At 38.2% G+C, this 26,080-nt stretch overlaps 1 protein-coding gene across 1 annotated transcript in view; it reads right to left on the reverse strand.

The window, feature by feature from the left end:
• Positions 1-16,016, reverse strand: part of lrfn5a (leucine rich repeat and fibronectin type III domain containing 5a) — a 23,036-nt gene extending 7,020 nt beyond the window's left edge. The window contains exons 1-6 of the mRNA XM_062440244.1: positions 15,817-16,016; positions 13,139-13,267; positions 12,824-13,004; positions 12,149-12,304; positions 11,627-11,886; positions 9,533-10,000 (exon numbers count right to left, since the gene is read on the reverse strand). Coding sequence (XP_062296228.1) covers positions 9,533-10,000; positions 11,627-11,886; positions 12,149-12,304; positions 12,824-13,004; positions 13,139-13,267; positions 15,817-16,013 — 1,391 coding nt within the window. The 5' untranslated portion in view covers positions 16,014-16,016. The remainder of the gene's footprint in view (positions 1-9,532; positions 10,001-11,626; positions 11,887-12,148; positions 12,305-12,823; positions 13,005-13,138; positions 13,268-15,816) is intronic.
• Between the last annotated feature and the right edge of the window lie 10,064 nt (positions 16,017-26,080).

Consider the following 26,080-nt stretch of genomic DNA (forward strand, 5'->3'; position numbering starts at 1 on the left):
CAAACAAGCAATAACCAGCTAGTTCGTGAGATTTAAAGGTGCTGTTAGATGGATTTGGCTTTTTTTCCAGCTGGAGTCAGACAAGCTGTTTCCCACTGTTTCTAGGCTGTATTCCAAGCTAAGCTACCCGCATGAAAGCGATTGTATTTCCCAAAATACTGAACTATTCTTTTAAGAATTAAGTATAAACACTTTATTTTACTGGTCCTTTAAACTCCCAGAATTTTCAGGTATTTGACATTTCATTTTAGGACATGTTACAGAAAGGGTGGTGCAATTTGGTGTACACAAATGACACACTTCTGTTGTTAAAGAATTGTTAACAAACTAATTCAGCTCACTTTTTGCAAATTAAGAACTACATATGGATCTAAATATATTTAAAGGATACCCACCAAAAATAAATAAATCAACAATACTTTTTAAATACAATATTAACATATTTTGCTCTTTTCTTATAATTTGTACCACACTTTTTGTAAAATGTCCTAAGACTTTTACTATTACAAAACCGAAAAATACTCAAAAAATGTATTTAATTTGTATAAAATTAGGAAAGCTGTACAATAAATGCCATTCACGCAAAGTGATAGATAACACTGCCCATCATGAAGCCATATCTGACAATTGGATATCTGTTATATTTAGATGTTGCATGTTACATCTGAAATGATGGAGTAAAAAATGTGTAGCTTTTGTATATTAAAAAACAATAACAATAATAAAAAAAGAAAAATTTCAATAATATTCTCAAACTACATGGTGATCAATATCATGTGATATGACCAAAAGCTTAAGAACAACTGGTAAATGGGACTTGTAGTGATTATTTTCTCTGCTGCTGTTTCCAAGTTCAGGGATGATCTTTGAACCTGAGCCTTTAAACCAACATGGATGAAAATAATGTACATTTTTATACTGACCAAACCCAATCTGTTGAGGGAGATTATGGGGTATGATCAAAAGCACCAAAAGAGCTACTAAATTGACCATGTGGTGAGTTGTGTCCTTTAAACAAATTTCAACTGTTTTGGAGATGTTTTGGTGTCATGTTAATGTGTGCATTTTCATTCAGTTCTCATGTATTCATATTACACACCAAGATCCTAATAATAAAGCTGTAGATTTGTTGATCATTTTCTTAGTAAACGTAAAAGCAGCAAGTAAACTGGTGTAAATATCAGCAGGCTAATACAGTATACTACCACTACCCACTCCTCATTAGAAGTGTTTAAACAGAAAAAAAACAATGTTAAATTGCACAGCAGTGTTGCTCAAAGAGAAATGGGACCAAAATGGGTCACAGATACATATCTAAAAGTAGGGAGTCCAATTATTTTAGAAAATGGTATGCAGTGCTTCTGGCTAAAGCCTCCCATGCTACCGTAATGCAAGCTAGTCTAAATTAAATAGCCTGAAACATGGAAAACTTTGTCAGATAAGCCAACAAAATAGTATGCAAAAGCAGTTATGGGTTTAAAAATACTTTTCTTTACACTGCACTTTTTAAACATGTGGTATCTTCATGTTCTCACTTTATTTTAAAATGCATCCACTAAATGATACCATGACATTTCATGATTTTTTTCTTTGACATCATTGAATTGAAAACACTCTTACATGACATCACATCCCACTGTAAGGTCAGCAAATACAATCAAACCAGTTAAGAATGACTGGTTTCTAAGCACGAAGTGAAGAGGATTAATGGTAGTTCAACTACTGCCCCATTACTGCTGACCTCAACGCTAATGTGGCTTACACAGCAGATGGCACAATGCCATGCTAATAGGTCTGAGTCTTTCAGGCAGACAGAAAACATTGCAGAACCTAGCTTTTTATTTCGGTTTTACCATGCATAATGCCCCTGATGCCAGAGCTAATGGTTAACAAGCAGCCACACAGCTTGTAGTCAGAGGTGGAACAGGGATTTTGAGCCCTGGCCAGGTGGGCTTTGCTAACACCTCCCCATCTATTTTTATTCATTAAACCTGTTAAAAGTCAGACTCGAGAAGAACAGTCATGGAATTGCTGAGAAAGTCAATAATAGCCACTAGCTAGTGGTGTAACAACAACTCCAGTGTAAGTATAACAATTGGACACTAGTGGTAGCAACTTATACAGAGGGTTAGAATATTTTTTTCTTCCTCTAATGAAGAGTGTAGCAAATTACTGTTATAATTACAGTCATAATATTATAGTTTCCAATAAAACACATAGCCACCTCATTTAAATATGAGACTATTGTAGCCTTATCTAAAATCTATAAATATCCCCACTCTTTGATTAAATTTCCTCACACCCTAAAATAGCTGAAAAGAAATATTACTGGAAAGTATAGCTCCTCTTTGTGGAAATATTTAATGTAAAAACTCTTCTCTTATCAAGCAAAAAGATGCCATTCATTCTTAAATATTAGTTATTATGGACTTTTTTAAGGTCACTAATACACGGATACAGTTATACAAGAGGAATTGAAACAAATAATTATTCTACAATAATTTTTTTGTGAATGACATTTTACAGTTATTAATTAATACACCCATGACTGCTGTTCACCAACAGATGAAATGAGTATGTGGAATATGAAAGAAGCTGGTAACAGTGATGGTCCAACAATGAGTCCCACTCTATACTCTACGGAGCATTTTAGTGTCTTTAAGCTCATTGTTTTGGTTTTCAGGTGCACAATTTCCATGTTCACCATTTTAACTCATTCCAAAACAGTGAAAACAGTTTAAATATATCTATTTAAGGACCACTATGGTGAAGGATGTATTAAATCAATTTATGAAATGGATCAAAACACATCTGTGCATTATATATTAGTGTGTGTTAAAGGTTGGTGTGTGTGCCACTTTTGTCATTTTCTAATTCCAAAACAATAGTAGGAAGGATCCACACACTCATTACTGCTGATTTTAGTGCAGACAAGCACGGCAGAGTAGTGCCACACAATGAAAGCTGTCCCAGATGTAAGGGAAGACGTTTCAGCACTATCCGTAGCTCGCTGTAGACCTCCATCTGCCCAGCTCAGCTCTATTCCTCCAGTTCAGCTGAGTCATCCACACTGCTACTTAATGCTGTGGTTAGCTTCCTCCGTGCTCTCTCCCTCCACACAGCTGTTTCTTTCCCTATGCTTTCTTTCTTTTAATTTTGTTCTTTTGATTCTCCATGCATTCTTCCGCTGCTTTTCTCATGTAATTTCTCCAATTTCTATCCAACTTCTCTTTCATCTGTCCTCTTTTCATACCTTTCTTCTGTTCTTTCCCTTTCTTAATTCCTTCATTCCCTATCCATCTATCGTCCTGCATTTGAACAATGCTCTTTTTGTCCTGTCATTCCTTCCTGAAACGCTTTCTTCTTTCCCCTCTTCCTCCTGATCCCCTTCCATGTTTCTTCTATTAGTAATTACCCTTCATTTCATCCTTCTTTTTCTCTCTTTAATATCTATACTGTCCTTTGTATCTTTGGGTGCTTTTTTTCTCTTCCCTCTTACCAACTCTTCTACCACCTCTGCTTTCAATCTAGTAGAATCATCCTTACATCTGTGGTTGTTCCCTCTGTACTACTCGTCCATGTTTAAAACCCCATAGACTACTTACAACAACAACACTGTTACGTTAGGCCCACGATACGTTTATGGCGCCATAAAATAAGAATTGGAACATTACAGCGGGATAAAAGCAGATATTTTTTCACGCCTTAAGCACAGCTGAGCGAGGTGTTATACCCGGGCCACAGGGACCATAGGCAAGGATAAAGTACTTCCTGCTAGTGAGAGAGAGAGAGAAAGAGAGCGAGAGAGAGAGAGAGAGAGAGAGAGAGAGAGAGAGAGAGAGAGAGAGAGAGAGAGAGAGAGAGAGAGAGAGAGAGAGAGAGAGAGAGAGAGAGAGAGAGAGAGAGAGAGAGAGAGAAGAGGGCCTAGATTCACCCCCCACCCCCTGGTGTGTAGCCTCATAAAAAAGCTTGCCACACAATTTGCTTGATGTGTAGTTTTTTTAGCAAATGGCAACCAGCCCCCGCAGCTCGATGGGTCTGCTGGAGTGGAAAACAACTGCTGAAAGAACATAGAGGGAAAAAAAACACTCCAGAAACAAAACAACAGGCAGAGCAGATGAGGACTAGGATAGAGGGAGAATGAGTTTGGTGTTTGCTTTTAAGTGATTTAGTGAATGTCAAAGTAGATTTTGAGTTGTATCAAAGACTTAGCTGTAGATTTAGCAGATACTGTGTTTTGATGCCTAAATGTCTGCAGGTACAGGAGAAGAACTATATTCTACCTACTCAAGCCTTAAACAACCCATTTGTATAGGGCTTGTGTTCATGAATATATGCATGGAGAACAGCATTTCAATGTGGAGATTATTTTCACTATTTTTCACTTTGGTTTAGCTCCTTCTTTTGTATGAACACCAAAATGGCTTTATCCATTGTTATCAGGGTCCCTAGATCTTCAGATAACATATGTAAGCCAGGGCTGCTGCTACAAGCCTCTTCCTTGGGCTCCACAAATAGACAAAACTACCCCTCCCCAAACTAGCATGCAAAGCAACAAACATCCTCTGTAATTCTCTGTTACCTGTTGTCCCGTGTACACTATCTCACACAATCCACTGTCATAGTTAGCTGCATATCAACATGTTTACTGATACCTTTACCGAAATTTCAATTGCTGTAATTAAAGAGTATATCAATATCTCCTGTAAATCTTGTTTTTGCTGACCACTAGTGGTTCCCACCTGGCTGCAGTTACATACAGGTGTACTTCAGGAGCCTGTGACATCACTGCTGGTATGTTTCTTCTCTGACTTTTGGGTGTATTCCAAAATGTGTTTTACCACACCCAACAGTCAGAGAAGAAACATACTGTACCAAAGGTGCAAGCGCAATACTGATTCTCAGCTTTTCTTTACAACTTCTTTAAAGAAGTTTTGTCGATTTCACATCACTGCCTTGAACTTTATGGTTGTTGTATTCTTATTGTTTAAAGTTGTTTCATTTATTCATCTATTTTCTTATTTCATTGTTTGTCTTATTTTATGTTTATCTGTTTTACTCCTACACTGCAGTTTTTCTTTTTTATATTTTTAGTTAATTTATAATCCTGTAGAAAAGGAATTTTTTTTATAGCCTCAAATATTGTTTTTGGTGTTTTTCCTTATTAATGGTTTATTACTAATCCATAAAGCTTTAAAACAACATTTCCTTCTGTCTTTGTTCAAGGGAGAAACATCTTTAACAGGCTTTTTTACCATCATCATTCATCATTCATCTATTCATCCACTAAACAGTAGATCTATTCATCATACAATTTGTGAGTTCATTCTTTCTATAATCTCAGAAGGGCTTGCATTCATCCAAACCCGTAATTAAGGGCAATAATTGGCTCTATGTCTGAACAAGAGCACAATCTACTTTGTGGCCCTTTTATCGTCGCCGTTGTCAACGCCAGCTGCAAGTTTTACTATTATCATCGACACGGCTGTGAATTGTTCAATAAAACCAGCGAGGTGTTAAGGCCAAATAATGCATGTGCCGCCTCTGCTGTGATAGGTCGTGTGTAAAAGGTCACCACATTATTTCATCAACAACAGCTTTTCCTTGACCTGACCCTGAAATACGGGGTTAAGAGTTGAGGCTTAGATAAGGGCTTTGTGGATAATTCAATTTTGTTCCTTAGTATCCATTTAAGAGGCGTCAAAGGGACAAAAGGAAATGTGTAAGGTATTAGAGGTGCTCAGTAGGTGTAAGCATTAGGAAAAAACAATGCTTTTGCTTTTGGTAGCTGAGTGATACAAGCTTCATATTTACAGCTTGATAAAACCTCTTCAGGTCCCTACATCTTTGTGACAGTACCTTTAGGACACTACAGCATTAGTTTCATTCTTGTTTTGGGTTATAGAAAGGTGATCTTTAAAGGTCCAAACATCTGAAAACTGCTTTAATTTTTTCTTGCCTAAATTAGACTACAAGCTGCATTTGCTCTACATATATATGTTTGTATAAGGCATATTTGTTTTGTTTTTACATGACCAGAATCAGATGAGATATTGCAATGCACCAGGTTTCAAGCCAGTAGTCAGGTAAAGGTAAACTACATATCTCAATAACGCATTTATATAACAGCTGTGCTGGTTATGGTTAGAATGACAAACTGCTGGTAAGTCATGTCTGACAAAGACTGCAATATCTAAGTACAGCAAGTACAGTAAACACTGCCGTTTACAGTTCTACACTGTAGCTGCTTGGTCTAACATCAGTTTGACAGATGTACTTCAAAGCTCCTACATTGAAAGTCCAGATTCATGTTGAAAATGAGATATGTGTTTAAAAGCAAGCTTCGCTAACAACTCTGTTCAGCAGCTGTCTGTCATACACTCGTACATTCGACAATAACCGCACTGATGCAACCACCAGTGTTAAACAAGTAGGAGAGGATTTTCCAGTCAGTGAGTTTTTCATGAACAGCAAAAAAGACTGGAAATTGTACAGACTCCAACATGCAGAGAGCATGTCGGCTAGGTAACAGGCTTTTGTTGTTTCGCCAGCTCACACAATTAACAGTAATAGTCCACGGCTGAGTAAATTTATGCAGCTCGGTACATTTTATCTGTCACAGTTTTCATTATATCTAGTGAAGTCAACAGTCATGGGCAAAAACTTTCACTTGCTTGTGAACACACTGTCAATTTAAAGCTATAATGAGAATCACATGCATTGATTGATTTGATTTGAATCGTTTAGTCCTGCTTCACACTCTAGTTGAGAATGATTACAAAAAAACCCTATCATTATATTAAGAAATGACCTGAGACTAATCTGAAAGAGGGGGTGTGTCATGGTTCTGTCACTGACTTTAGAGACTCATGAAAGTCTGTCTTTATTTTCATTAGTTGCTTTTTCCCACCAGATGCCCTCAGACTTTTTTGTGAAGACTGGGACTGAATTTTTACTTTGGTTGCCATTTATTATTTGGTCTGTTCTCTGTGTTCCTGGTGTTTTTTCATCTGCCTTCCAGCCTGTCTGTATGTGGTGTGGTTGTGTCTGTCTCTGAATTTACACTTGTGTCTAGTTACCTGTTCCCCATTCCCTCATTAGTCTTGGTTTGCAGTGCAGTCTTTGTTGGATCCTTTGTTCCAGTTTGTTCTGGCTCTGGTCTGTGTATTCAGTCTCATTCTACATTCTGTTTTGTTGTGGTCGGCTACTTTTTTTCTTTGTCCGTAATTCCAAGAATGGACTTTTTCTTCAGCCCTGCTTTTTTGCTTCTGATCTCCACATTTGGGTTCACCTGCTCCACTATTTATGACAAGGGGTTTACTTTTGTGACACGACTAGGCAACAGGCCTGCCTCCAGAACAGAAACACAATACTTAAGCAGGGTGACTGGCGTTAAAACAGCAGTACTGTATCAGTAAGTTTCTGCCTGTCTCAAGTTTCCTTGAGCAAGACACTGAATCCCTGTCCACTCCAAGAGTACTGTTCTGAAGCTGACCCTGACCTCCCACTGAAAGCAATGGTGGGTGGTGGGGGTTTTCCTGCAAGGGTCAATACCGAATCAAGTATTACAACTATTACGTTTCAGATATTGCATGTCCAGGAGGTTATCATAACAGGGACAAGCTGTAAAAGCTTTAAACTGTCACACACATTTGCATCTGTTTACACAGAGAGCTGCATTCACTGTACAAAGGAAACATACAGACACCCACCACACCCAAGAGCATTATGCTGAAAGGGAAGGGAGTAAAGCGCAGAAATGTCAATGTGTGGCAAATCAATGAGCTCTCATTGAACCTGAAAAGTAAGTGCACTGTCTGAGTCATTCTCTTTCCCTTCCTAATTTAACCCTCTCCTTCTTCCTCTATTGCTTCCCTACATTTTTCACTCGTCTTTTTGCCTTTCTCCCTTTCTCCCTTTCTCCTATTCTCCCTGTCCCTCTTCTCTGTGTTAGGGTAATGAAAAAGCAGAATCAATGGCGTTGCTGCTTTGTGCCGACAGAGGTATTGAATGGAAATCAATCTGCTATCTAAAGACAAGAGCGCTGCAAAATAACACAGAGATACGCAAATGACTTTAACTCTTCATATTGGAAAAAAAAGGGGGCAGCCGGAGGAAGAGGGGTGGATGAAAAGAAGAGAGCAAGAAAAGCAGACTTTGAGTGACGTGACAGAGCAAAGAAGTGTCAGTGTTGGGGGTGAAAGGCTGTCTAATCACTCATCCCACCGTGCCCCCACAGGAAGCTGTTTGTTTTTGTGGCCATTGTGCTCTTAAATCTAATACTGTTCAACAAGTCTCGGGCTAAAAGTATAAACACTGCCTTTTGTAGGATAAAAACCCTACAAATGCACAAAGGCTTTGGTGTGCTTTTGTGAAAGAAAGGCAGAGTAACAGAAAAAGAGAGACACAAGAAAAGACGCTTTTCTTTGCAACAGTTTCTGCAGCTATCGTGACGTACTGTAAAAGGCTATGACGTTATCTTTTACAAGACAGATCGCTTTAAATCCCATTGGCACCATCTCTCAATGATGCATCCTCTGAATGGGGTTGAGTGCTGATGAATTATGTACAGATTAGGAATAATATGCAAGGCAGATAATACCAGCAGATTCTTCTATGAATGATCAGTGTATGTTATTGTATATAAAGTCAAAGAGAGATAAAGAATGTAAAAGAACAAAGATGAACATTACAAATTCATAGCTCATAGTAAAAAAAGATGAAGATGAATAAGATGAATTTCATAACAACCTAACAACGGTCAATCCTAACACTCCCGTATCTCTTGATGATGATGTGTACAGATGAAGTATGTATGGGGATTAGCAACGTTATGAAAGGAAGATAATACTGGCGGATTTCCCTACGAACGCCCTCTCTGTTTGTTAATTCCCTCTCCCCCATTTCACTGGAGTAAATATTTAGCTCAAATAACAATCATTCCCGGTGAGATTGATCTAATCTGCGTAATCCTGAGCAAATGGCAAAAGTCAAGAACGGCCAGAAGAGCTCTCCCTGTCAAGGCCAACCTGGTGAGTCAGCAGGCTGGAACTCCTCCTTTGCCTTGCCTGGTTTGACCGTGTATCATGGACTTTCTCATGTCTCAGGTTGGTCTGCCATGTTTGCTGTACATCTTTGTTTGATCATAGTCTCCCACATGACCATGATTTAACTCATACTGGTTAATTCACACTTTCAAATAGCTTCGTATCATTTTAAGTGCCATTTTCTTTGATATCTTGAGTGTTAATACCGACATGCTGCACTTGTTTGATTGTAGCCTACATTTTATTTACATTGTAATGTAAGTTTTGCCTTATTAATTCCGCCCACTTTAGTCTGTGTGTGTTTCTATTTGCTGTGGTCACATTGTCCACCATGATCATTAAAGTTGCATTTAATCTAATGTAATCTAATCTATACTGCTCAGACATGTAATTATCTCCCTCAACATTGACCATATCAATGTTCCGTTTCCATGGTGTAAACTGTCTGACTTTTCATAGTGACGCAGTGATTCTGTCAATCTTACCTGTACACAAGTGAGTCATCCTGGCTCCCGTTGTACTGTATCTGGAACATGCGAATGCCCGGAATAGTCCTCTGGAAGTTGAACTTGATTAGTGCCGTCGAGGATGTAGCCTCAGCCGTCACCACCCTCTTATCCACCCCACCCTTCACATCGCCCGTCACGTTGTTTCCGTTGGCCCCGCCACGGGTTGACGTGGAAATGTCTGATGATCCTGGGTCAGGCTCCTGGATGTTGTTGGTGTTGTTGGTGATATGCGGGAGTTTAATAATAACAAGGTCTATAGTTTGGTGGGCTTCACCGGCAGGGTTGGAGGAGATACAGGTGAAGGAGCCGGTATCTTTCACAGTACTGATGAGGATGTCGAGAGTACCGTTGGTGTAGACCAATGTTCTGGAGGAGTTCGATACCAGTTTGCCCTCAGGAGAGATCCAGTGGATGGCTGGCTCTGGGTCACCCCTTGCCTTGCACCTATAAGGAGTGAAAACCAGTGGAGTGGAATATATTAGAAACAAGACAGAATGGGGTCGACTGTACAGCAATGCTGTATGGTGGTTTTCCACTTTCCCTCTGGAACTCAAAAGGGAGGGGAAAAAAAGCCAGAGCATTATCGAATGAGTGCATTTATTTAAGTTAGAATATTGGGTACCTATTGGATTACATTACAGCTTGCAAATGACAGTGGAGTTTTGTCATACATACATATCTGATATCAAATAAATGACTAACAGGTACCCAGTGGAACAGACAAGTAAGTTAAAGACATAAAGAGGTTAGGGAGTAATGGGGTAATAATTTTGCACTGACAACACACACTAAGTATAATTATTTTCATTTGCCAGGTGTATGTTAAATATTTATAGGTACAGTTATAGTTTGGGGCTATGAAACTTGACTTATTATAAATAAATGTAAGTGAGTTTCTGTCAATAACAATAACCATTTGAGGCCATAAAAGCTACAATTCCATTGATTTGACCTGTTAAATTAGTTCTGTCATGATGCAGTGGGTGCAAAAACAGAACAGGAAACAGTTAATGGCCAATTTTTAAGACTTTTTGACAACTGAAACATGAATTTTGCATAAAGAAACATGAGTCACACATTTTGCTGCTCTATGCTGTTACTTTTTTTGACGTCCTGCCCAGCTTGATCTGCCCTGTGCACATTGACAGAAGTGCCTTTCCATACGAAAGTCAGAACAGACTTTTGAATTAGGTCTTGAATATTCAATATGAGTGAAGATTCAGTAAGTTGATTGCTTATTTCTCACCTCAAATTTGTTGAGAAACAGATTTTGGTGGGCTGCTAAGGTCAAATAAGTGAAAGATGGACCCTTGAGTGGTGTCTTTTCCATTTCCATTTTAATATGGTCAGAAAATGCCCATACGAGTGAGTGAAAATGAAAATGCAAATTGGATTATTCCATTTTCATTTAAATTTTTACTCAAATAACATCCATATGTGGAAAATTACAAAGCTATACTGGAGTTATATTTTCATGTTCAAGTTTATATTATCATTTTAATAAAGTCTGCAACGGGCTTCCATATTGTACTACCATCCTTGCCCAGCACTATGTATTTTCATGTATTAAAACATTTGACCCTCTGTTAATCTCTACTTATCCCATTATATATGGAGCTGAAGACAGGACTCAATAACAGAAAGAGAATAATAGCACCTCATTGATTTATTTTGCCCCTTCTTCTCGTTTTCATCATATTCCCATACTTGAAAACATTACATCTATCATGATTGGAAGTGTATGACCAATATATATGCAAATTAAGTAATCATCGCCCCTCAGACATATTGTTGTCTTGATTTAGTTTCGTCCCCTTAACATTTTTAGTTTGACTTCCCTGTCTTGTGCTTCATTGAACAGTAGGGCATTCCATGTATTCCTGAGCAGCTTGTAAGCATAATGCACAACTGCAGGATTGGAAGAGAGTGTGTCTGTGTGTGTTTGTGTATGGAGGAGCAGACTGCAGAGTGGTGGATGGATAACGAGGAAAGTGTGGAATAGAATAAAAACTATTACTGATTGTGTGTTGCATGTTTTCATGTGTTTCAGAGCAGAACCGACACAGATACCTGAGTGCAACCCTCTGGCCTTCGAGGACCCTCATCTCATGGGAGTATCTGGTGATGAGCGGGGGTTCACAGAGGAACTCCTCCTCGGGAATGGACCAGAAGTAGCGGCCAGAGAGGTGTTGGGGCGAGGCGCACGTCTCCAAGTCGTCCTCTCTGTACAGCCTTCGCAGCCAGAGTAACTCACAGTTACAGTGGAGAGGGTTTCCACCAAATGACAGCGCAAAAGATGAGGAGGTCATGATCCCTGATGTGGCCAGAACCTGTTAGGGTGAAACCATAGTGCTTTAAAAAACAACAACAAATTTATTAGTCTAGCAAATCCCTGCTTTACACTCAGTTCCATATATTCTCAAGGAGCTGTCTAATTCAATCAATTTCCACCTGAATAGCTGAGTATGTAGCACCTTGCCCTCTACACACAAGAAATGTGAAATCAATACATTTGAAATGCCTAGTAACTACCTTTTAAGCTATATTTTTTAGACTAAATGCAGTGGGGAAAAATCTAAACTCTGAGAATACCTGTGCTCGTTGAAAAAGAGGATCTGGCGGCAACTTTTGGAGTTTATTGGAGGTTACGTCCAGCCGGTTGAGCTTCTGCAGCAGGGAAAAGGTTCCCTCTGGAATAAAGTCCAACATGTTGTGGTCTAAACTCAACGTATGGAGGCTGATCATTTTCTGCAGGAAGGTCAGAGAAAAAAAGAGCATTGTTATCTTTTTGCTGCTTTTTCCCAAATATTATAGTTGAATATTTTCTCTTGATTTGTTTTCTCTTTACAAAGGTGTAATGCAGTGAAGTTAATGGTGTAGGAATGTGGAGGAAGAATGGGCTTTCCAGGGTACAGAATACTGGATATTATGGCCTTCATTTTATCTCTCACTTCATTTCTTTATTCATAGTGGTAATAGAAATATACAGTTGAACTAAAAACAGCATAGCCATCAACTGGAAATTGTACGAGTAGCTACTTCGACATCTCTGGGTCCCAGATGTTTTCATAAGCTGATCCACAAAGACCTTGACATTTATAATAGATAAAAAATACTAGCTGACTGACAAAAGCATTAGTAAAACTTTAACTGTGAGCACATAAAAATGCTTAAATATTAAACATTTCATTGTGCTTCAGATGTTTTTGTTAAGGGCCTCCAGCCAAATAGGTTTGAAAGGCTGCTGGAGTTTAAAGAGATCCTAACCTGGATGGCCTCCCAAGGAATTGAGTCCAGGTTGTTGTAACTGAGGTCCAATTCTTCCAGTGCCAGCAGGTCATTGAATGCTCCCTGGTGGATCATTACCAGCTGGTTGTTGTTCAGAATCAGGTGGTGGAGCTTCGACATCCCGCTGAATGTATCATTGCCTATCCTTGTCAGCCGGTTACTGAGAGATTGAGGAAATAAAAATATTTGTCCACTTACAATACTTTGCAGCCTTCCATGTGAAGTGAAAGGATTTGGTGCTATAGTCTGCTCATCTACCACAAACACATATCAGTGTAAATGTACGTATGTTACCTGTTGAGGTGTAGAGCTCTGAGGTTCTCCAGATCGGTGAAGGCATGAGGTGTGATGAAGGAGATGGTGTTTCTGGATAATGTTAGGTCCACCAGTCGTGTCATGTTTGCAAAATCTTTTCTCTTCACACTGTGAACAGATATATGCATAGTTAAAACAAAGACAAAGACAAACCCTTTTTCTCTTCAAAAAACTCCTACAACACCACATTTTTTAGAAATGAAGCTTTAAGAATGAAGCTTCAAGGAGAGCAATTCCTTTTAAAATTGTTGTTCCAATGCTAGGTAGACTTGAAAGAGATGCTTTACGGGATAACTTTCTATATTTAAAAGCAGAATTCACGCTTAAACAGGATTCACGTGGAATCCTTTTTTTATCCTGTGCAGCTCTTTCAATATTCATGAGCATGAGCAACTTTCTCCAAAGGCAACAAACCAGAGAACTGAGGCTTTAAACTGCACTGCCATCAGGAGACAGCCTTGAGCTGCTTCACTGACTATGAACTGACTATGACTTTAGGGCCTTGAAGAATGTGCTTTTTTTTAACACACAATTGAGTTTTATTTCATACTGGTGCCAGCATATAATTTGCTCATATCCCTATAAAAAGCACCCTGGGTGATGCCGCACTGTCCAAAAATTAAGCGTCTTATTCATCTTCATCGGAGAAGCTCCAGGCCCTGTTGCCTGGTGACATCATAGATCAGCATCACTGCCTCCTCACACATTAAGACCGAACTTTCCAAGGAGAAATATTACTAGTTCTCCAAGTAGCAACAGAGTATTAGATATTGGTTGTTAATAATTCAGCGTCAGTGAAGTAGTAATATCATATTAGACATAAATTATATATCATGATAAATTTTCATTTTTCAAATAGAATGGGAGTGGTTTAATGTGTCTTGTTGGAGATTTTCTAATCTAATCTAAACTAATGGAGCTGTAGCGAGAGTTCAGGCAAGAAGACTATCTTTGGATGCATAAGCCTGTAGTTATATTTCTCATATACCACCATGCCTCTCACAGATGCTCACTCATAATTTCCTTTGCTGTCATTATCCAAGGCTGTCAATTGTGCCATCAGCTGGCCATATCTATCTGATAGCATGTGGACACACCTTCACTGACAGCCTATCATCATGTAGCTGTCTTTATGTTTTTCTCCCTCTCTGCCTTTAATGCTTTCATGCAGCGTTATGTGCGCTCCACCACCTCCCCATCACCGCCGGTCAGCGGATTCATCAGTGCAACACTTCATCAACCTCATCAGCCTTATCAGTCTCAGCAGAAGTCATCAGCCACCACCACCACCACCAGCGCCTGGATTCCATAGGGGGATTTATCTTGCTGCTGCTGCTGCTGCTCAGGACTGGTGTCCCTCGATTCAAAATCTAAGTCTAAGTGCTAGACTTTTGACAAGACTAATTATCAGTATCATCTGTACAATAAACAATTATCTTTGCTTCAGTCACTCGTCTCTCCTGATTGAACTTTAAATTGTCTGGTAAAAGTGTAACACAAATATTGAAGATGAGCTTTTTCTTCTTTTTTTTTTATTACTTCCACAGATGTCAGAGTAGAGCTTACTGAGTCAGGATTTTTTTGGATTTTCAGAGGACATGATGATATCAGTTTGGAGGATTACCCCAGGTAGTTAATAATAGCAGTTTTAGTGATAGTGGTGACATTTGACTTGGACTTAGAGTAAAGCTCTGCTACCGTTAGAGTAACCATAGATAGAAACACAAGAAGCTTTTGTAACTTGTTTTTATAGTTTCAGTGGTAATAGATTAGCTTTCTTTTCCATAGTAGTAGGGCTGGGTATCATTTAAAAAATGACGATACCAGAACCAATCCAAGTACCATAAAAGTGATACTGATACCAATTGAGTACTTCATTCGATACTCATCATATGAATAGAAGCACTAAACTGCATAAAATGCCACCACTCCTCTACATCTAAATGATTTAGTTTTTACACAAATGGATTTTGAAGGTCTTCAAATGATGACTATTTATTAATCGAAGAACGCTTGTATTGATTGGCTGTGAGCAAGTCCATACAAATAGTCATATATTCTAGCTCTGGGTGCAAAAAGGATCAATTGCAGGTATCATATGACGGGAGATGTTTCGATACTACTTGGTATCGATTTATTTTGGTTGATACCTTAAAGGTATCGAGTACCGATACCCAGCCCTATATAGTAGCTATTGTAATAGTGTAGTTGCAGTAGGCTAATGGCATTAACAGAAGCAGCTGTTGTACCGGTAGCAGTAAAATTACCAAAACATTTAATTGTAACTCTATCATTGACAGTAACAGTGGTACTTCCAACATAAGTAACCGTCATACTAGTAACAAGAAGTGGGTGTATTAGAGGTAAAAGAATAATGGCATAGCATTAGCAGACGGTCAGATTAAAAATAGCCCTGCTTTTCGTGGGATTAAACAATGACTTTCAAGGCTGATATCAGTAAGACATTATCAAGTCCTAAATAAAACATATATAATTGCAAAAAAAATAAAACTTCTCAACAGACTCATTTATATTCTCAAAATCATGTACCACAAAATCTATAAGCAAATACCCCTGTACCCCTCATCAGAATCTTTAGTTGGCTAGTTGCTAGGTTAAAAAAACACATATCAGATTGGTGCTGGTGTGACGGTTACCTTGTGACAAAGTTGTCAGCCAGCCGTAGCTCCACTGTATGCCTATCAATGTTTGGTGGTACAAACAGTAGACCTTTCTTGGCACAGAGGGTTGCCAGGTTGGGGGACAGGATCTGACATACACAGCGCTTCGGACAGACCTGTGCCCGCACTGCTATGGCAACTGCCAACATCACACACAGCAACAGTCGCTCCATGGTTACCACCCCACCTGGACTTGACACCTGAAAAAGGAGACAGGGAGAGACAAAGAGAGAGAAATGGAGATGTTACTGACATTGAACTTTTTTCTCTGACTATGAAATGCATATTCAAATTGGGCATATGTGGAATAATTGAAATAAATACTTGACATTGAAAGAACTGGTAATTATTTTCTCAATTAAATTATTGGTAATTGGTCAATTATGATTTTTTTTTTTTGTATTAATATTTGTGTTTTTTAGAAATAATTTTTGGAGTATAAATGAAAAGAAAAACAATGAAACGTTGATTAACAGTGTTCAGTCTGTTGAGTATAAACTTTTCATGGTATGCTGAACTAATAGACTCTATATCACCCACAGCAGTTCCTTCTATATCAAATTAACTGCATGCAGTGAAAGCTGAGTGTGTCCTGTAAATTGTAGGTAGGATGATAAGTGCAGTATGTGCTGGATTTGCACTGTGCAAGAGCTTGTTGCCAATGTCCTGTGTTGCGTATGCAACGTAAATTACTATCAGTATTTGTGCAGATGAATGAATAACCCCAGAAAATGTATTATAGTTGGCAAATTGAGTGAATCGGATTTTGAAGAAGATAACATTTTAATAACTAGGCTTCTGAGTTGGATCTCCAACAACTTTTAGGCATCACTAATAAAACCAGAGGAGATGTTTAGCAGTCATTTATTGCCCAGCAGTGTTGCTGTGCGTGCACATGTGCACACCACATATTCAGTCATCATTAGTAAGCAGCAGTGCTTGTAGTTAATTAGGAAAAGGTTTAGAGAAAGAGGGAGAGAAGGGCGAGGGAGAGAGGGAGAGAAAATGCTCATTAATGACAACCTTGATTGGGGTTTGAAGGACATGGTAGAATCAGTATTAAAGGGATCACAGTGCTAACACACGCACACACTCTCACATATAGGTGCTGGCATGTACACATCAATACACAAACCTAACACAGGTCTGGTGAGGGTCAAACAACAGTTCATGTTTTGTCTCCATGATTTTTTCTCTCATTTTTTAAATCATATTTAAAAAAAAAAAAAAAAAACACTTGGTGACTGTGGGGTTATTTGCATAGAAGTGACTAATTTTGTTGTTAAAGACAATATTTTCTTTTTTAAAGTTTTGGCAGGGGTATTTGCTTTAATAGGGAATACACTTCATGTTCCACTTTCTAATGAGTCAGAATTTATTAAGAGTTTATATGTTGTAACTAATGGCTTCATTCATATTCAAAAGTCATTTAATAATGCTACTTTAAAGTTAGAATATATTAATAATAACAATTTTAGGTTGCCATACTGTTTTTATGTCATACTCCGGCATATAGCATATAAAGTTCATATGCATGATAGCAGGTTAACCAAGTCATTCTAATCAATATGTACATTGTGTGTTATTCATATCATTAATTGGCTCAGTGGTATAATGAAATAATAACTGAATGGCTTGAAGAAAGCCAATTATGTCCAGCTTCCGTCAGAGAGCTGTAATTCCACTCACTGTTAAGATCATGAAATCAAAATGTTTTTTGTTCTATTTTGTCTCCATCTGTGGTGTGAATTCATCACTGTGGTGTTTGACTGTGTTTGGTGTTTGAGAGATTGACTGTCAGTCAAACTGTGCAGCCAGAACTGTTGGCTGTCACAGTTCCTGCTAACCCTGCGGTACATTTATCTATTCCTAACTGGAATCCTATTTGTCAGTGGAGCTTTCACTGCCATATATATACCAGACATTAGGTGTGAAAAAAATGTAAAACCAATAAATGCATGAGATTTAATGAACTGGCTCAATACTGACTCAGTATCACAGTAATTTGCAAAAAAAATAAAGAAAATTAATAAATAACAGCCACATTACTTATCATGCAGTAGCTCGTCTCTCAATACTTTCAGACTTTCTTGCCCTGTCTGTCTTTGTCATACTTAGGATGCACAAAAATATATGATTCCACCATAGTGTCACCACAAATACTATAAAAGTTATTTTGGAAAACAGAGTTGCAATTATAAGTCACATCATTAATTATCGAACCACATATAAAAAAAAGAAAACAAACTCAGATACAGGCCTAATGGGCAATAACGTGTTTCATGCTGGAAGAGTAAAATGCTGGGGACTACTTAAGCTGCAGGTTATACACAAACCTTTGGTGTGCAAATATGTATTTATTGGAGCAAGATGGTTTATGTGGGATTGACTCAAATTGAAAAGTGAACTCAACCAACAACCTGGTCACTTTCCAGTGTTTTCAGGTAAGTATACAACAGGAATAAATCTCTCTTATCTGTGCCTATAAAGACTGAACCACGATCATCTGAGTTAAGGCCAAACCTGACATATCTGTGAGTTCTGATATACTTTGTCACTTACATCACTTGTACAGTGTTAGAGTTCATGACATGATTCATATAGAGTCAATCCAAGATCATAACCCAATGGATAACTATGCATATAAAGCTGATGCTTCAACTAATGCAGGAATTTGAGCACTCTTTTTCTCTTTCGAGAGCCTGCACTGATGAAAAGTCCTGCCTCTAATAAACAGGTCAAGCTGGGTGTGGAAGTCCTCACTCCAAGTGGGGTTTTCATCCTGGCCATATATGAGGTCTCCATGGATTTTAGAATCACTTTAAGCTGAGTCTCATGTCCATACAAAACAGCAGAAGAGACGGCAGCTTCAAACCCTTTCTTTTTCACGCTAAATGGAGCGTCATAATTTGTCTGTTTAAGCGTTTTGCTTTTTTCTCTACATGCAGATGCACTTCCATCAGATGTAAATATAACACCAAGATAATTTAATCTATTACGATGTCTAACTGTAGAAGAATCGAGGTCAATTTAATGTCAAACCTAATCAGAGTAAATTATTACCACAAATTTAGTTTTGTTCTCATTTACAATCATGCCATATTAACTCAATTAAGCTTCAAGATATTCAGTGAATTTTTCTCTTGTTGTTGCCATGTTAACTCCCAGAAGCTTCCACTCAGCAGACTTGCAGTGGCTTTGGAGGCAACATAAACAAACGGTAGTAATAGTAGGTTTTCACATCTTTTTCTCATTCTTTATTTGAAATGGAAACTTCTCAAACAGATCTGTATATGTTCAAGCCTGAACCCGATCTGAAATTTGAGAGTGGACAATGCAAATAACCTTTGAACCAACCTTGGCAACAGAGGCTACCAATGGATGGCCGTTTGTAGGCATGTGTGAACAATTTGACATCATCATAAGGAGGTCGGTAGAGGTCACATTTTAAACGGAACATACAGTTCAGGTTGAAGTCCTGGTTTTTGACTTGCAGGGGAACATTTTTACATACGGTCACCCCAAGTTATGGAACTTTGACCATATTTATCATGGCCATCTGGTTTTTCTTATGTTTTCCTTGTGAAATATATAGAATATCACCAACATTTCTTTTGATGCATGGCTCTGAAACTGTACACCAGCAAACCTGATCTGGACCAATACAGCGGCTGTTGCGGTTTATGCTGTGATGGGAGTCAAATGACTGGGCTTTGCAGCATGGGACAGTACACTGACTGTGAGAAGGACAATCAGAGAAAAGTATTTGGAAATCAATATAGTATCCAATTCAGTAACTGACACTTTTCCTCATGGTGTGATTAAAAAAGAAAGAAAAAAACTGCTGCAGGTTAATACAAAAGCTGCATATTCATATTATATCAAATCAAGAGTCTGAGCAAGAAACCATTCACCTTTGTCTGTCCAGGTGTGTGGTCCTCTCCCTATATATCTCAATGTAATTACTGAGCTGAAATCTGCCGCGATGTTGGAGGTCATACAATCCCTGTTTTTTCCCCCTCATTCTATTTGAGTGTAGCAAAAGAAGAGCAGAAAGACAGAGTGGCAGCTAAATAGAGCTCCGGATGACTCATATGCACTTGCGCTACACAAAGAGAGAGAGGGAGCTCATGACCCTTATGACACGAAAGCAGATATCAGCTCATTAATTACACTGAGAAATGGCTGTAATGAGAGCGAATGAGTGAGAGAGACAGAGAAATGCAAAGGAAATAGGGGAGAATTATCAGAGAGGGATGGGAAAAAAAGAGAAAGATCAGAGAGAGAGCTAATTAAAATGAGTGCTGAGGTGTGAAAGGAAAAGGGGGAGAGGGGATGAATTTCATTTAGTGAGAGGAGACGAGGTAGGATAGCTGATGCAGCCGTCACGCTGTCATGCATATACATGACACAAAAACCAAATATAACATTCAGTATAGGAGAGATGATGTACAGGCTATATGTCGCAGAAAAAAAGAAAAAGAAAAATTAGACCAAAACGAAGCTCAGTTTCAGTCCTTGCCACAAACACACACAAGTTACTGTCTCGGTATAGCTTAAGGGTGACATGTAGGACCACTAGGATCAAATGGAATGGTGAATTAACCAAAGGGATTATGGGTAAGGAAGACAAATTAAGCTCTGTTTGTAGTGGTGTGTAAAATATGATTCTGTTTCACACATGTGTGCAGGCTATTTTATCTACTTCTTTGAAACCATTCCACACTGACACCCCAGTTCCCTGAAGGTCCTCCGTAAAGCCAGTTTCACCCCTGGCTTGCTCACTGATGAACAACTGGCTTCCAGGACAGCTCAAATGGATTCTCCACACGCTCCATACACTGAAACTGATCTTAGGCTGCATTCAAATCTCATAGGGATAACCGGCGGAACAACTTGGCAGTTAAAAGCAACGGCTTGGAAGTATTCACACATTCAAACTCTTTTGAAGCTGCCAAGAAAACCATGATTGAAGATTTCTGTAGACTTTTGTTGCTCCTGATCAGCTTTTTTACAGTTAATGCACATCCAATTAGCAAGAGATGCATTTGAGGTCATGTGTTTTTTCAAACCATACATTACAGTATTAGAAGTGAATAAACAAGCTAGCATGTTAAAACCATAATTTTTCTGTTACATTAAACAAAAACATGGTCTTTTAAACCCTGTTGCTGGGTCCCCAGAAGCTGCGGCTTAAACTGCACCTGGGGTTTAGTGTAGACCCAGTTTCTGCCTTTTGTAGAAATCACCTAAATGCCATTAGAATCCATTGCATTTGAGGTTTAAGGTCATGGGCGTCATTTCTTCAGCTCAGGACATTTTTATTAATTTATTCACCATGTATGATTTTACAGAGGAAGCACTAGGTGTGTCAAATGTGTTCGCTACATATAAACGGTGACAAATACATGAACAAAGCTCAATTTTTCAGGATTATAGAGAGGTGATATGTGTGAATTCTTTAGTCACCTAAGGCTAAGTCACAGAAAATGTTAATTATACTGTAGTTGTCTTGCACTGGAAGACTGATTCCCACTTTAATTTTAATGAAAGATGGAGAAATTAAACTGTAGCAGCTTGTAAGGAGACAGTTATTATAGGAGTACAATGTTCTATCATATGATTTACAAAAAAGTCAATGACATCAAGATACATTTTGATAGTAATAAACCTTCAGTGTTGGTACTACTTGATGTGTGCTCTGCAACCTATTTTTATCTTGTTTTTGTCTTATCTTTCTAGCAGAGAATTCCCTGTTGAGATGATTATAATGTCTCCAAAACCTCCAAAATAACCTGTAGGGTTCCCCAAGGATAAATTTTAGGGCCACTTATTTTTAATCTATATATGTTACCCCTCAGTGATGTCACTAGGAGACACAGCATTTCTCAGAACTGTTTCTTGTGTGCATTGGTCACACATTGTTTTTTGTCTTTTTTGTCTTTTTTATTATTAATTTATTATTTTATTATTTTATTTACGGTCTATAATTGTCAGTCATCTGTGAAGCACTTTGCATTAACCTGTATGAAAGGTGCTATACTGATCAAGTTTGATTGATTGATTGATTGATTGATTGTTTGATTTAAAATGGGGGTGTTATGAATGTGGTTGTATTTTGGAGTGGCTGTCAACATGTGTTCATTATATCTTAGAAAATGTGAAGGCATGACATTGACACTGGATGAGTACCTGGATGGTGTCAGTGCTGTATGGGGCAAAAGCTCATCTCTCTTGTTACAATGAGTCATCTGATGGTATAATGCAGACATGAAAAACATGGCTTCCTGGGTTTTAATATTACACTTGATGTGGTTCGATATCATACTGCTTCAATGGAGAGCTGGAACAAGTCAAGACTGAATTTATACTGTCACATACTGTTGAAGAGGATGATTCAAGTTAAGACTGAATGTGAAGGTGTTACCTTGGTGACAATTAAGATAAAAATGATTTTCTTGTTTTTTCTTGTACAAGTAAAAGCTGAGATGAACACCATCTTTTAGATATGCATTTACTGTATCTCTGACTTTGTAAGTATAGAGCTCATAGCCACCATCTTTACCACACGACGTGGATGTACCATTAGTGGTAGGAAACTACTCTGACATCCTAAAGTGTCATCCAGCAGGTTGCAGGGCTCTTTGTTGAGGAGTGTCAGGTAGTTTGCTATGGTACTTGTGGTGTTAAAATAGATTAGTCATGTCAGAGTTAGGAAAACACTTCATGTGTTGAAGTGTTCTCCAACAGTCTCAGAGTGTTGGGCTCTTGTTGAGGAGAGCAATGTTGTTTACTGCAACAAACTACTATTCAAACAGCACCACAATCCATGCAGACCAACGAGCTCAAAAGATTTTAAGTGTCATTGAAAATTAGATCATTACAGAGACTATATTTTATAACAGTCTCTTTCTTTTTAGATTACTGTACAGATAACAGGATGGTGGTGCAAAAGGGAAGCTTATGCAGATTTTCCCTTCATTTGTCAGATTCCTGCTGGCTGCAGCAGAACAGGGTAATATTGGATTAGTCTAATGCATATATCAGTCATTTCATTTGGCATGGAGCATTTGCTCCATTGTATTTCAATCAGCTATTATGGAATAAAGCATGCAGAGATTAAAACAATGTATGGACTTTGACATTGTAATATAGGATTACTGATTGTATATGTATTGTTGAGGATACATGTGCACGTGCCTCTCATTTTATTTATCATATACATATACACATTGCAAATCAGCATGGCATTTACTTAATGTGGCTGCAAAAGGTTAAATGCATCAGTGATCCACTGATAAACAATGGTGAAACAAAATGTAAAAGGTCAGTTAACCAGAGATTTGAGATTTGTGCCTCCACCCCAGGTAAACTGAAGGGAATTTCATTAGGGATGCTAACAGTATTGGAATTTAAAGTATTCAACAGCAATATCTCATCAATAATTTGTCTGTAAAAACTGTTGACAGCTACTGTTATACCACTTAAGTTCTATGAGAAAATTAGTGGAACAACTATATAAAATGATTTAAATTCCAAAACTGTCAAGTGCTAAAATAAAAACTTTTTGAGGTCTCACAACCTCAAAAAAATGGAAATTTCAACATCTATAGCTCTGTGACAGCTCTATCTGCGGATGAAGATCATGTGACAGGAAACTCTAATGGTGAGATCATTTTCTCTGCTTTTCCAATGTCAAGAATGGACTTTGAACCTTTGAATGAAAGGTTCATTTATATATCAATAATGTATGTCAGTTCAAAAATAGTGATGAAGCCTTTAAATTATGTACTCTGCTTATGTACTGCTGCTGTGGGTCAGGAGGTAGAGTGGTCATCCACCAACAGAAAGATTGGCGGTTTGATTCCTGGCTATTCCAGTCCACATGTTGATGTCTCCTTGGACAAAATACTTAACACCAATTTGCTCCCGATGGCTGTGCCAATGGTGTATGAATGTGTGTGTGAATGTTAGTTCCCTCCACTGTCATCAGTGTATGAATGTGACATGTAGTGTAAAAGCACTGTGGTCAATAAGACTAGAAAAGTGCTATGTAAGTATAGTCCATTTACCATTTTTAATGTGGTTAAGTACACAATAAGTGTTACAATAAATGTGTAGAAACCTGTAGATAATGTGCTGCTGTGTAACTAGCTTATGTGAGGTTTTCAAACCACACTTGAGATTTTGTCCTTCTTTCAGTTTGTGGATTTGGATGACACAACTCAAGAGTTTCATGAAAGAGCCACAGTGATGCTCAAACCCAACTTTAAATCCTCTCAAAAACTGCTGAATTGATGGCTAGATCTTTGACTATGGCATCAGAGCTCACCTGTCTGTGTGTCTCTGTGCTGCTCAGGCTGCTGCTGACAGTATTTTCATAATGAAACGATGCCTGACAGTCACAAACAGATCAGCTGGAAAAGCTATGCCTAATTTAACTTACAAATTATGTTTATGTCTTAATGACACATATGCAATAATAATTCTGCTCTTGATGCACTCATGGAAAACGAGAGGGATGCTGCTGGATAGTAAATATTTCTACCATTAAAGATTAATATTTGGATTGATTACAGAACATTCTTATTAACTAAGCTCAACTGTCACTGAGGACCAGATGTCTTAATTTGCTTTTGGGAGGTATTTTCCACTAAAAGTAATAATGTTGTTTAATTAAACAGCATGTTTGAGCAACAATCACAAATCAGCTAACAACAAAACATCTAAAAATTAAATATACTGTAATATCAAATGATCTTAGTTTTGTTCAGTGAAGTCATTTTCAATTCTGTGACATTTGGAACATAACTATGAATACTAACTGCTTTAAATTCTCATCGACTCCACTACTGCTAGTTAACAATGTATGCACCCTGGAGTTGAGGGTTACCAGATCATCAGATCAAGTATTCCCCATATCATGCTCTCTCACTCTTTATCATAATAGCACTTTTTTTTTTCTCAGAAAAACACAGAAACCTGGTAAGCCTTCAGAGATATTACCATTAATATTACATTTAGTTAAAGTGGCTAGATTGGTATGGACATATTGGTCAATCTAGCAACACCTTGATGTTATTAGGGATATGTCCCTACCATCAACTACACCCAGGGATTACAGTATTCATTCCAATGGAAAACTTTTTTTAGCTCCTGTTTTTCACCAAGCAAATTAACAGTTGATGTAACATTTCAAGCATTCACTTTGGTTGTGTGTACCAGCATCTAGTGCATAACAAAAAAGCACCAATGCCCAAACCACTTAACTATCCCAGTGCCTTCCTATTCTCTTGCGTCCACTCTTTGACTTTGTTTTTCTGTGTCCACTGGAGTAGATCTCATGGTTAAGATTAGTGCTGAGCTGAATACTTGTATGAAACAAGTATCCAGTACAGATAATGGTCCTTTTATGAGAATGAGTATCATTCGATTAAAATGTGTCACTATCCCTACTCATGATAGGCCAGGCAGCCACAAACAAAGCTCCTCCCCTACACAAGGCCTATAGAAAATGAACTACTGCTGCTGCACCACACAACACAATCTTGCCATTGTCACAGTCACTCTGTCCACAGGGATTAACAGCTTGTGTTACTCAGCTCCAGTTACTCATGCATTTCACTTCATACTTCTGTAGTGACCAGCCATCAGAATTGCATCCCCACCCACCTGCCAAGAGTTCATTCATGTTTCCTCACAGTTAATACACACACACACACACACACACACACACACACACACACACACACACACACACACACACACACACACACACACACACACACACACAAGCACACACACACACACACACACACACACACACACACACACACACACACACACACACACACACACACACAATCTTCCAATAATCCAATCACAACTCCCGAAAATTCTAGCTGTGACAATTGCATTATCAAATCCCCATTATTGCAGCCAACTCATAGTAATTCATGAGCCTAATATTTGTCACACGTTATTCTGATTGGCATCCATCTCTATTTAAAAGTGTCAAACACACTACACTTAATATTGTATTTGCTGTGTTCATTCACTGAAATGTATTCATTCAAGTTAATTCAAAAATAATAAACTTGTTCTATTGTTATCTTTTGATCAAAAACATCCACTCAGATACAGATAATTCAGTTGGTTGAACAGATACAGGTACAGATACAGATAATGGTGTACTCACTCATCCCTAGTTAAGATAATGGCTTTACACACTTGAACAACA

Source organism: Scomber scombrus, chromosome 19 (assembly GCF_963691925.1).
Source record: "Scomber scombrus chromosome 19, fScoSco1.1, whole genome shotgun sequence".
Lineage (NCBI taxonomy): Eukaryota > Metazoa > Chordata > Actinopteri > Scombriformes > Scombridae > Scomber > Scomber scombrus.